Source organism: Rhinatrema bivittatum, chromosome 11, assembly GCF_901001135.1.
Source record: "Rhinatrema bivittatum chromosome 11, aRhiBiv1.1, whole genome shotgun sequence".
NCBI lineage: Eukaryota > Metazoa > Chordata > Amphibia > Gymnophiona > Rhinatrematidae > Rhinatrema > Rhinatrema bivittatum.
In genome coordinates, this window is record NC_042625.1 from 82,605,712 (window position 1) to 82,617,961 (window position 12,250).

The 12,250-nt window shown below is 42.5% G+C and overlaps 1 protein-coding gene across 6 annotated transcripts in view; it reads right to left on the reverse strand.

The window, feature by feature from the left end:
• Positions 1–678: 678 nt before the first annotated feature.
• Positions 679–12,250, reverse strand: part of HIVEP3 (human immunodeficiency virus type I enhancer binding protein 3) — a 272,282-nt gene continuing 260,710 nt past the window's right edge. For all 6 annotated transcript variants that reach the window (XM_029619610.1, XM_029619605.1, XM_029619607.1 and 3 more), the window contains 3 exons: positions 11,290–11,388; positions 5,998–7,046; positions 679–2,341 (listed from right to left, as the gene is read on the reverse strand). In XM_029619610.1, the coding sequence (XP_029475470.1) occupies positions 1,454–2,341; positions 5,998–7,046; positions 11,290–11,388 (2,036 nt within the window). In that variant the 3' untranslated portion in view covers positions 679–1,453. The remainder of the gene's footprint in view (positions 2,342–5,997; positions 7,047–11,289; positions 11,389–12,250) is intronic.

A 12,250-nucleotide genomic window follows, 5' to 3' on the forward strand; every position in this document is an offset into this window, starting at 1 on the left:
ACTGGAATGCTTTCCATTTGAGGAGGGTGTAATCTGAAAACAGTTATCCAAGCTTGGTTTGACCTGAAAGTTTTAAAATAATTTGTCTGGGCCGGATCACAATCAGCAAAGTCGCCTTTCTGGATGGAGTTCAGCTCCCATGTCAAAACGGACAAGCTGAGGCCACTGCCGCTTCTGGAGTTTTCACAAAACCATAATACTATTCAACTGGTTTCAGGAACTCTTTCAAAACATTTTCCCCATGGATGTCCTACTTTTAGGATGTACTGTGGTTGTTGCATTAATTTGCCTGTGCTAAACCCACTTTGGGTGAAGCTTTCCTTCAATATAAGTAACGGATGAATATTAAGCAACTTCCAGGTTTGCCATAAAGACGATTACTTCCCTGAAGACTTGGGAGAGGTGGGTTGCACCTCGCATTATCCTACTTGACAGCTCATTTTAACCCCCCTTCCACAGTTTGGTTATCTAAACCCCACTCCTACTTGCCTTTTAGCCACCACAGGAGCTACAAGGACAGAACAAAGCCAGGCGAATAAGTGCACATGGTGTAGGAAAACCCCACCACACCTTTCCAAAAAAGCCAGGCCCATAACTCTACATTCCTAAGTCTTCTGCCTTTTAAACCTTCAAGGGCGAGAAGGGGGCATAGAAAAGTGCTTTTGCCTAGATTCAGTTCTCAGGCTTGTCTGGGAATTTTTTTTTTTTTTTTTAATGGGCAAGAGGGGAGTGGAGGGAGGGATGGAGGAAAGAGAAGCTAAAACTTTACACTACTTGACAGGCATCCCAATGTGAAATAAGTGCTAGCCGCATTTACAGCTCAAAGGGAGAAAAGGGCTATCAAGTTTAAAAAAAACATAAAGCCATTTTTGTAAATATGTCTTAAAGCATGAAAAGAGACAGCCACATTGTAAAAAAAACACAGCTATTCCTGACAATTAAATACAGCATATAATAAATATGAATCCGTGTATTTTCTGAATACAGATTTTTTTTTTTAATTTAATATACAAAAAAAGTTCTCAGTGCATCTCCTGTCCGTGTGTGTGTCTCTCTCTTTTTGATTCAGATGTTCCAGATGCAAATTTAGAATGGCTGAAAAGACCAGTCTAAGGAAACCCTTCTTACATCCCCTATCCATCACCCCTGCCCCACTCCCTACCAAAAACAAAATCCTTTAAAAATATTCACAGCCTTAAACATTTTTCTTTTATACATTTTGAAGCAACAAAAATTCTAGAAAAAGGCACGAGTAACTGCATACATAAAGATAATATCATACTGAGACAAAGAAGAGCAGGAATTCTTCCTGTGAGTTTGGTCATTCACTAGGTAAGAGTGCTTATTTATAATAATGATTATTATAGTAAAAAGGAAAATAGTGTTGATAATGTTTTGTGATGTACACCGGACACCTGGAGGGGGCGAGGAGGGAGGGGGGGGGGACAAACAATTAAGTACTTCCTTTGTCCTTTCCCTCAGACCTTTGGGGGTGTCCTAACCGCGCACCTTCTAAGTGCAGGATGTGTTTCCTATGGTGACTAGGCTCCCCAGAAAGATTCCTCCTCCTGGTGGAAAAACGATGGGAATGTGAATGGCTCAGTGGGGGCTCCGACAGGCAGCCCGTGCTGCTGCTCCTGTCCAACGTCTGTGCGGGAAAATCTGAGATGAAAGTGCGGGGCCAGTCGTAAGAAGTGCTCGAGCTGCCGCATTGCTTCTTGCCCGTTTTTGTGGAGGGCTCTTCCCTGCTTATCGAAGGCTTTGGAGAGCATTCACGTTCCGTGCCAGGACTGTCAGTGCCAGCTGGGCAGCCTTCATGCTCCAGGTGGCTGGCCTCAGCAAACTGGGTTACCCTGTATTCCTCCTCTTCTGTCTTTAGCTGGAGCTCACTAGTCCTGGATTTCTCTTTGACAAAGCTACTGCTCTTAGTCTGTGCCAAGTGGGAGAGTTTTGAAAGCTTTGCTGCTGGGAACACAGATATTGCTATGTCTTGCTGAGCCTGTTGCTCCTTTCCACTTCCTCCAGTTTGGCTGAATGCAGTAGGCATGCTGCTGGCAAAAGAATAGCCTGCTTGCAGTGGCACAACTGAAGAGGGTACTAAACTGGGATGGGTGATTGGTCTTGTCTGGACCATCTGGATACCCCCAATAGGGATCATTGGGTACAAGGTCCTTGTTAGCTGCTGTGAATGTAAAGGGAGGTGACTGAACACATTCTCTTCCACTCGACTTGGCGGGTGGCCGTGCAATTCGTGAACTGCTCGCAAGGGCCTTGAACAGATTGGATGCATGATGCCGGGTGAGCAAGCTGAGATCTCATATGTACTCCAAGGCTCTACCTTCTGTAACGTGCAAAAGAAAAGTTATTAGTGCAGTAATATACAGACATTAGGATTTGTAAACTTGTGTCATTAGGGCCAGTCACATTGCTTTGTGGTTAGTGCTCTGTACTGTCAAGGTGGAACACCTTGGCTTGACTCAGACTTTATTTATAAACATGCAGTAAAATTATCATTAAATTCCAGTCACAATAATAGGCTTCCAATTCCTTAGTCTGGCCAAGGTTAAGATGGCCCCTGAAGCAAGGCTACCAGACATTAGGAAGAAGAGGCAAGAAAAGGACTGCTCTTACTGTGCCACATCTACTGGCCACTCAAACCAGCAGCTCTTCAAAAACACATATCCTGCTCCCTTACACTCACTACAATGGTTGGCTCATACATGGAAAGGCACGTGGGAGAAAGTAAGCTGAACAAAATAAAACTAGAAGCTGTGTTTGATGACTCCCTGACAAGACCTGGACAGGAACAAAGCGAGTCAGCCAGTAAGGAACAGAAAAAAATATAAACAACATGGTACTGCACAACTGAATCCACAATCAAATTTGTCTGCAGTACCTCATTGGTCACAGCTGTCAATATGATGGAGCTTTTATGAAGCTAGGAACGGTTAGAAGGAAGACATCTGGGTAAGCCAACTGTTTTTTATCTGCCATCATTCTCTATGTTACTATGTATATAGGCTACTCCTCAAGGGGAGGGGAACTGTCCTAGTCTTATCCGAAAGGATAAATAACCATTCCCTATTAAACTTTTCCACACCACTTATAAACTTCTAGCATATCTTCTGTCAGTCATCTCTTCTGCAAGCCTTTTATTTCTTCTGTCCTCTTTCCTTGGTGCTCTCACAGCTTCCAATCCCATGTAATCTTTCTAGATTACTAAGTGATCTCTGTGTGCATGTAAAAGGATGAAATAAGAAAAACGTATCCTGCTGCTCAGGTAGAAGACCCGTTCTTTTAGTACCGTGGCTTTGGCATCAGAAGGCGCCTTAGGGTGCAAAAACAGGCTGTCATACTGTTTACTTTTCTCCTACCTGCCTTCGCTTTTTTGCCTACTTTTCGTGTGCGCATCTCCCTAATAACTTTTCTGGTTCTACTGAGCCACACCACATTTTCAGTACATGTTAAAGCAGCCAAAGATATTTTGAAACTGTTTTTTGTTTTTTTTTAATCCATGTGTATATAGGCTCCATTAGCTCTAAGTGGAACTATTTGTTTTTAATTTCTGGTTGCCCCATCAGAAATGAAGTATGTATTTGTTGACCCACAGAGCTGCTAGACTTCTAGCCAACAGCCGAGCGCCTTGGAGTGACTAAATGTATTTATTTAAGAAAGTTATAACTGAGCTACCTACCATTCCAGGTGAGTAACAAATAAAAACATTCATAAATAATTAGACAAAACCAAAAACCCAACAACATAACTCCTTTCTTCTAATCACATTAAGCTCCACAGATACAGAAGATGATGTCCAAGTCATTAGGGGCCTTTTCTTTTATATATATTTAGCACCTGCCTTTTCATTGGTAGTTCAAGGCGAGTTACATTCAACTACTGTAGGTAATTACCTATCCCCAGAGGGTTTGTGTTCAGGAATGGTAACTTTCAAACAGACACGTGGCTGCACATTTGCTGGCCTGCACCCAGGGCCGCGGCCACTTTATAACATACGTGCACCTAAAGTAGCACGTGTGCCAAATTTTAAGTGGTGCATGCACACGTGTACGCAAATCCTGCTTCTACCACATAAATCAGGGGTTTTTAAAAGGCGCACGGGCGCCCGTCCACGCCTTTCCTACTTTACTAGTTTGTCCGCCGGTTCACCCAGTTAAGATAGGTCCTCCAATACCCCCCCCCCCCATTTGATAGCCTACACCCCCCCCCCCCCAGTTACCCCAGATCCTTTAAACCCCTCAGAAATGGCTTGATCCTTTTATTTATTTATTTATTTATTTTTAACTTACACATTATCCATAGCAAAGGCAAAGTTAAGCAGCAGAGGACCTTGGCGTGTGCCGGGGAACGTATTTATGCGCACACCTCTGGTTCACACCCCAAAACACCAATGCACCTTTTTGATAACTTTGGAGATGTGCGCACTGCTGGAGAGATGCGCATATCCAGGCAGCTTTAAAATCCATTGGGCGTGCACGAGTCCAACTTATTCGCACACAACTCCCAATTAATGCACGCGCCGGGTTTTTAAAATTCACCTTTAAGTTTGTACCTGAAGCAATGGAGGGGGGACGTGATCTGCCCAAGGTCACAAGCAATGTCAGCAGGACGTGAATCCTGGATTCCCTGGTTCTCAACCTGCTGCTCTAACCACTAGGCTTCTCCTGTACTCTAAGATTATAGCTTGCCAAGGAAATTTAGAGAGGATTTTTTTCTTTCAAGGAGGAAAAGCTAAGCCTCAAAGCCAGAAAATAAGAAAACAGATGGCAACTGTATGAAATGTTCTTAAATACAATGGGGTGTTTTAGAAAGTAACTTTCCATAATATACAAGCTGTACAATTTTGATTACAAGAAATCTGGCTATTGTACTGATTAGAGAAGTATACGGCCTTTAAAACAGCAAGACAGTCTCCATTTTCAAAGTGTCTGGATCTGTCTGTAAAATGCGAAGTCTTCTCTATCTTTTCAACCCTTACCAACAGGATAATAGGTAGATTTCAAAGGTCAGGTGGGCAGAACTGGCCAATCAGAATATCTAGGCGTTTCGCCCCTCCAATCCTGCCACACTCACCGAGGTGTATAATGGGAAGGGAGGAGTGGTCCTATTCCTGTCTGCTCGGCCCAGGGCAGAAACTTTACACCCGAGTGGGATCCATATTCTTAGAAGAAAACATTGCTCTTGGCAACTTGTGCCTATGATCACCAGCAGCACAGACAAATCTAACTTTAAGATTTCCCTTCAGCAGATAAAGGTTTGGACAAGTTTTTGGAGAACCGGTCCATTAACAATTATTAGGCAGGCAAGCATGAGGAATACCTCCTCTTATTTCAGGGAGTGGGCAACAGGGAATGGATTGCTTCAGTGGGGTCTGCCTGGTACTTCCAAATGACTTGGTTGGCCACTGTTGCTGGGCTTAATACATCATTGCTCTTACCCAGCATAGCACTCATTCATAGCTTAAATTTCCTCTTAGCTCAAATTCATACAAACTCACCTTGCACGCTGTATTCATTCTATGCAAGAGAGTTTTAACGTTGTTACAAATACATTTGTTGAAAAGCACATACTGTGTGACTCTTTCCTTTTGGCTGAATACTCCAGATGGAAATACACAGTGCATAGCCACAAATGAGTAGAAACCCTGGATTTTCTGGCAGCATTTGAAATTTATGTGGAAGGGTAGTTGTTACAGGTGTAAGGCTGGGATGACAGGTTTGAAATGCTGCTGCCACGTTTTCCCTCGCCCCTGCTGGCTAGTTTCCTCTTGCCAGCTATTGTCAGCATTCACCCACTAATTTTTGGGATGCAAAGTGACCGTGTCCACACTGATAAGGAAAGCTAGAATGTCTGGACTAGGCAGTTATGTTCTAGAAACACACAACAAACAAGAGTTCTACACTGCGCTTCAGTTTACGCAGTCAGGAAATCTTAAAAAAATATATTTCACAAGCACAAAGAGGATGACAGATTTCAACTTACCAGCTTGGATTTATAAATCTCAGTGCTTTTTCCGTGGGGCCTGGGAGAAATAGGCTTTGAAAATAACATCCCATGCTGAGCTTTGAGTGAGACTGGAGCTTTCATGTCCACCACCGATTTGCTGCTGCAAGGCATTTCCTCCTGTCCTGGGGACGGGTACCTGGGAGAAGATGCCGATCCTCCAGGAGGCAAACGCTTTTTCAGGGACAAATATCCGACCGAGGATGTCTCTCTGCTTGGAGACAAATGTCTGAGTGGGGAAACCCCTCTCTCTGGGGAATGGTAGGCTCTTGGGGATAAATCTGTTCTGGGGGACAGATGCCTACTTGGGGACATCTCTAGCCTTGGGGACACACATCTCAGTGGTGATACTTCCCTTTCTGGAGACATATATTGGCCAGGTGACTTCCCTCTTACTGGGGACGGGCACCTCAGGGAAGAGATGTCTCCAGTTGATGAGAGACGCTTAGGTGAAGTTTCATTTTTGGTTAGCAAGTGCTTTCTGTATAATACTGCTCTGGCCTGATCAGACTCGTGACCTGGAGACCACTGCCTTCTTGGTGATGCATCTTTTGACCTTGACAGGTCTATTGCCAAAAGTACCTGTGATCTTGTAACAGACTCTTTCTCTGTAGAAGTCAAGTGTTCACCGGAAGTCAAAATGGGCCTGTGAGAAGCTGAGGAGCTTAGGCTAGAAGAATCTTCATGTTTGTCCTCAGACAGTTTTGCTTCGAGCCTACTGGATGCAGCCAGGTGCCCTCTGGGGCTTTGCTGGCAACTGGAAACAATATCTTGCACCAAAAAGGATGAGGCCCCAGTGCTCTCTTCTTGAATTGATGAAGGGCATGAAGAGGGCAGCTGCAAGCAGATGGGTTTAATTTGCAAAGGTTTTAAAGACAACTCCTCTTGACTCTCTACCTCTTCCTCCTCTTCATCATCGTCATTGTCGTCATCTTCATCAGACTCCTCTAGATCTGAAAACTGATGCTCCTCTACGACCTCAGATCCATCTCTCCCTTCCAAATCTTGGAATCTATCTTCACTGGCTCCTAGAAGAGATGGAAAAAAAATTATTAACCAAATGGAGTTAAACACTGAGAGAGCCTGAGTTGTCATGTGATTCCATTATAAAGACTTAATTTTAGACTCCCCAGGCATGATGGTATGAGCCATTCCAGCTTGCTGAGCTTAATCAGGCAAACCCTGGTAACAAAGATTTCCTTATTTACCTTTTTTTAGTTTATTTATTACATTTCAACTTATGCACACTTGTTAAAAAAAAAAAAAAAAAAGACAAAATAGCACAACATCAAAATAGCACAACATCAAAATTATTCATCAGCTGCTTACAGAGATCAACATATATAAGAGAAGCCTCACGGAAATACAGGGAGAAATCAAGGAAATAAACAAAGCACAATATTCCCATTCCCAAAAAAAACCCAAGCACTGCCCCAAAATCACATTATGAACCAGATGACCCATCCTTCCTGGAAACTGTAGAATAAATGAAAAAAATACTTCACATTAGATAATATGAGCAAACATTTACAAGGATATCTTTTGGTACATGGCCAGAAATTGTTTTATTTGTTCATGTCGATCTAAACAAAGTCGGGGAAAACCCATCCTTATTTATTTTTGTACAAGAAATGGACTTGGCTATGTCTAACGCAGTCAGAGTTGCAAGTGTACTGGTACCCTGCCTGTTCTGGATTTCTGGTGTCTACGAAGGCCAGTGCCACATCAATTTCATTGGTTATCCAAGGAAGAAAAGAGCTAAATCTAAGGTGTTAACACTGGCATTTAAGATCTTGCTTGGTTTGGGTCAACCCCAACTCTTTTCAAGGTAGACCGAATATTCTCTTGTAAGAGATCTACAGTTTTCTCAGGGTAGATTATTAAATGTTCCCATGGTAAAATATAGGAGACTGACATGATATAGAGAAAGGGCATTCTTGATGGTGGTGCCAATCCTTTGGAATGGTTTGCCACAAGAAATCAGGTTGGAAACTAATTTTTTTGCCTTCTGTTAAAAGATCTTTTTTTTTTTTTTTCCATCCTTAAAGTGATGGAAAGTTTTTAGTTTTTATTTTATAATTTTTAACTGGTATGTTTTTAATTTTATAATTTTTTTTGTACACTGCTTTGGGCTTTCCAATTGTTGGTACAGGGAGGTTGTACAGAACAATGTTTTAGATTAAATAACTAGTTCAGCTTGGGACAACTCCAGAGTACTTGAGGCCTATCAGAGCTCTAGGTTAGCTAAAGTTCTTTTCTCCCTCCCCTACCACATCCCTGGTCCTCTGTCCTGCAAGGCATGCACTCTCTCACATACATGATAAATGCCACTTCCCTTTCTTATGATGGATTTAAAACATATACGAAAACTCCTTCATTATCTAAAGTATGAAATGTTTTCTGAAGCATTGGACATGTAGAAGAGAAAGCCATGGGTAACTGCTCCAAGGCTTAGGCCTATCCTTTCTCTTCTAATTCTCAAGTTACTTTTTTCTTATTTTATTTTTTTTAAAGATGTCTACAGAAAACTGCCCCATTCACTTTGTATTCTGCAAACTCATTCTTGAAATCAAATGTATCCATGTACTTGTTAACACAATCTAATGCATTTATTACCACGCATCTGCCCATGGACTACAAAAGTAGGCAAAAAAATTCAAGGACTTTCTTGAACCACATGAATTTCAGTATGACTATAGTTTGACAGAATTCTGGGATCTTTTTCCCAGTTTCTCTAGGAAATTGGATTTTGATCCTTTTTTTTTTTTTAATTATTATTATTATTATTATTATTTATTTATTTATTTTTAGAGTTTTATAGTTGTTGGTTTATTTTTAAATTATGTTTTATTGTTTTATACATTTTTTTGTATGTATTTTTAAAGTCTAAGGATATACATTTTTTAAATAAAACTCGCCAACTGGACTCAGTGAAGATTTATGCAGCTTTGCTGATTCACAGAAATCTGCATCAAATCTGCTCTCTGTGGTCCCACAAATCAGGCAATTCTGTTCAAATTGCAAGGCAGATTCCAGGGATTCACAGTGGACTTAAAAAAAAAAAAAATCTGACGAACTGAGATGGTCTCTTCTTGGCCTTTTGGTTGAGACTGAGAATCTGTACAATACAGGGAGATTAATACCCTGTCACCCAACCCAACAGGAGAGAGAAAAGTGTTAGGAGGATTAAACCACTTTTTAAGAAACAAAAAGTTTATTATTATTATTTTTTTTAAAGTACTCTTTATAAAGAAGTGCAGCACTGTTCCAAAAGTTTGAGTCACTAGGTTGCTTGACTTTTTTTGGGGGTAAGAAGAGGAAGAGGTGTTTTGGAGAATACTCTTGGTAGGAAGCTGCTTTTATAAGTGGGAAGAGACTCTTTATAAGGCTCGGTCTGATACTCTATAAATGGACTTTCATTCGGGGTGAGTTTTCAGTAGGTGGAAAAGGGGCAGGGCATGGGCGTTCCAGAGGCGAGGCCAGCACGGACGTGCGTAACTCCTAATTTTCCTTAGCCAGCGAACTTATGTTACACGTGCCACAACAGTCGAGAGAGAGAGAGACGCTTTATAAGGCTCACTCTGATACTCTATATATGGACCATTGTAAGGGGGCACTTTGATTCGGGGTGAGATTTCGGGAGGTGGTGTTACAGACACATTCAGAGGTATCCATTGTAAAATTGACATCAGTAAAGAATTATAGCCCTTATAAGTGATAAATTCTAACAAGGGGAGTTGATTTGTACGCTGCATCTCTGCTAGCTGCATTGTACAAATCAACTCCTTTTCTTCGCTTATGAGGTCAAGAATTCTTTACTGTTGTCAGTTTTACAATGGATACTTCTGAATGTGTCTGTTACACCACCTCCCGAAAACTCACCCCGAATCAAAGTGCCCCCTTACAATGGTTCATATATAGAGTATCAGAGTGAGCCTTATAAAGCGTTTCTCTCTCTCTCTCAACTGTCGTGGCGCGCGTAACATAAGTTCGCTGGCTAAGGAAAATTAGGAGTTACGCACGTCAGTGCTGGCCTCGCCTCTGGAACGCCCGTGCCCTGCCCCTTTTCCACCTACTTTTTCCCAGCTCTTTAAAATTCACGAAGCTCCCACACGGTCCACTCTCGCGCATATGTGGCAGTCTATGCGCGCACGAGGCTTTTAAAATCTACCTCTAAATACAGTATCTGTGTTAGCGCTGAACACGTTAAAATAGTGTAAATGCTAGGGACGTTTCAGCGGTAAACGCATACCTTGCAAACTTCATAGTACTTAGGTCAAAACAGATAGTATGCGTGCATTTTTAATAACGAGTTATGCACATTCCATCCATTTTGACCCATGTACTATAAAGTCTGTAAAGTATGTGCCATATATTATGTGATGAAATGGAGACAATTAATGCACATCCCCAGTAAATGCAGTCTTGTTAATGGCAATACAAATTTTTGTTTTTATATATGCAAAACTCTGCATTAATCCAGCCGTTAGTTTTTGCATTAAAAGCATGTTTATCATGTGAGTATAATGCTTTTGTACACGATTCACAAAGGACGTAGAATCATTAAGGCCCAATTTTAAAAGGGCCACACGCGTAAAAACGGGGGGGTGGCCGGGCCTTGTGCGCACCGTGTGCATTTTAGAATGGGCCTGTTACGCGCAGAAGTGCCTGGCCCTGAAAAAGGGGCAAGCCGGGACAGCGCCATTAGTGGACTGGGAGGAAACTGCGGGAGGTTCGATTGCATCACCACATGTATTTTCTTTTTTAAATCTACCCCCCCCTCACGCGCACGGAGCAGGCCACCCGCTCGCATGTGTGCTTGGACATGAAAATCTGGCGCGCCTGTGCACGCGGGACCTGTATTTTATAGCATGTGCGTGCCAACGCTCACACGTTATAAAATAGCTGTGTGCATGTTTTAAAAAAAAAAAAAATCTACGTTTTAGTGAATAGCATGTTAAATGAGCTACAGTAATATGCGCTTAATTCCTTTCAGTAAATAGGCCCCTTAATGTTTAGATACTCAGATAGACGTGCCCATCGTGTTCTGTTTTCAGTCGCCTCGTCATCTTGCGAAACGTGGCTCTATGTCCAGTCACGCTTCAGGCGCTCAAAAGAAGTGTTCACTTCATTCTTAATGGCCTCAGCTGATGCTTAAGCTAAATCTGAAGGCAGACAACGTCCGGGAGACCCTTAGGACCCTTTCATGGATTTTAACACTTAACAGAACAAGACAGGAGAAGGGGATGTAAAAAGTCTAGAGCACAGTACCTTCTTCACCTTCCAAGTCCAACAGCGAGGACACAGTCACTCCCATCTCCTGACACTTTTTGCTATGGGCCTTGGACTTCATGTGCTTAGTCAGGTTCCCTGAAAGAGAGAACAAAGTACACTCTTCATAAGGAGGTATTTCCTTTCTCTAGCCCTGCATTTCTGGATGCATTCCTTTCTCTAGCCCTGCATTTCTGGATGCATGCCTGACCAAAACAGCGGATTTGTCCTGAGTGCATCAGGACAAATCTGCTGTTTTGGTCAGGCATGCATCCAGAAATGCAGGGCTAGAGTTTCTCTCAAATGCTACGACCTGTACACCAGTGCCCTTTTTTTTTTTTGCTCCGGGCAAGGAGAAAAAAAAAAAATTCTCTCATTTTAAATTGCATTGCTTTGATGTCTCAGGGCCTTGCACATGCTGTGGCTTTCTCTGCAGAATCAGTTATCTGTGCTTTTCCCCTGCTAATCCTCCCTTCAGCTGTAACCACATCTGTTGGCTGCCTCTGCTCTTCTCTCCCCTGCCGCCCTTCCCTTGCTCTCTGTTATTGATTCTGCTTCTTCACCTGCCTGCTCCTCAGCAGTTATTACACTACCCCTCTTCTCCTTCCTCAGTAATTACCACTCTCCTCTCTTAAAGCTGTTGGGACATGATGAATGTCAAGTTACCAGGAGTGACCCCCTGGGTTTCAAGCTGCAAGGCTGAACAGTTCTGGCATAGAAGGCGCATGAAACCCATCCTTTCAGAGATCAGAAGGGGAGTGAGGGTGGAGGGGGTGTGCCAGACGGCAGCCCGGTGACATTAGTGATCTAGTCAAAATTTGTCTAAAGCCTGGGACATTTTGCTGGTTTTAAACTGTTGATAATTAACTGCAACACCACTTAAACCCTTCTGCAGAAATAAGACCTTGCACACGCATATGACTAGGAGTGAATCCCCTATCTCCACAATTTAGAGAGTCTG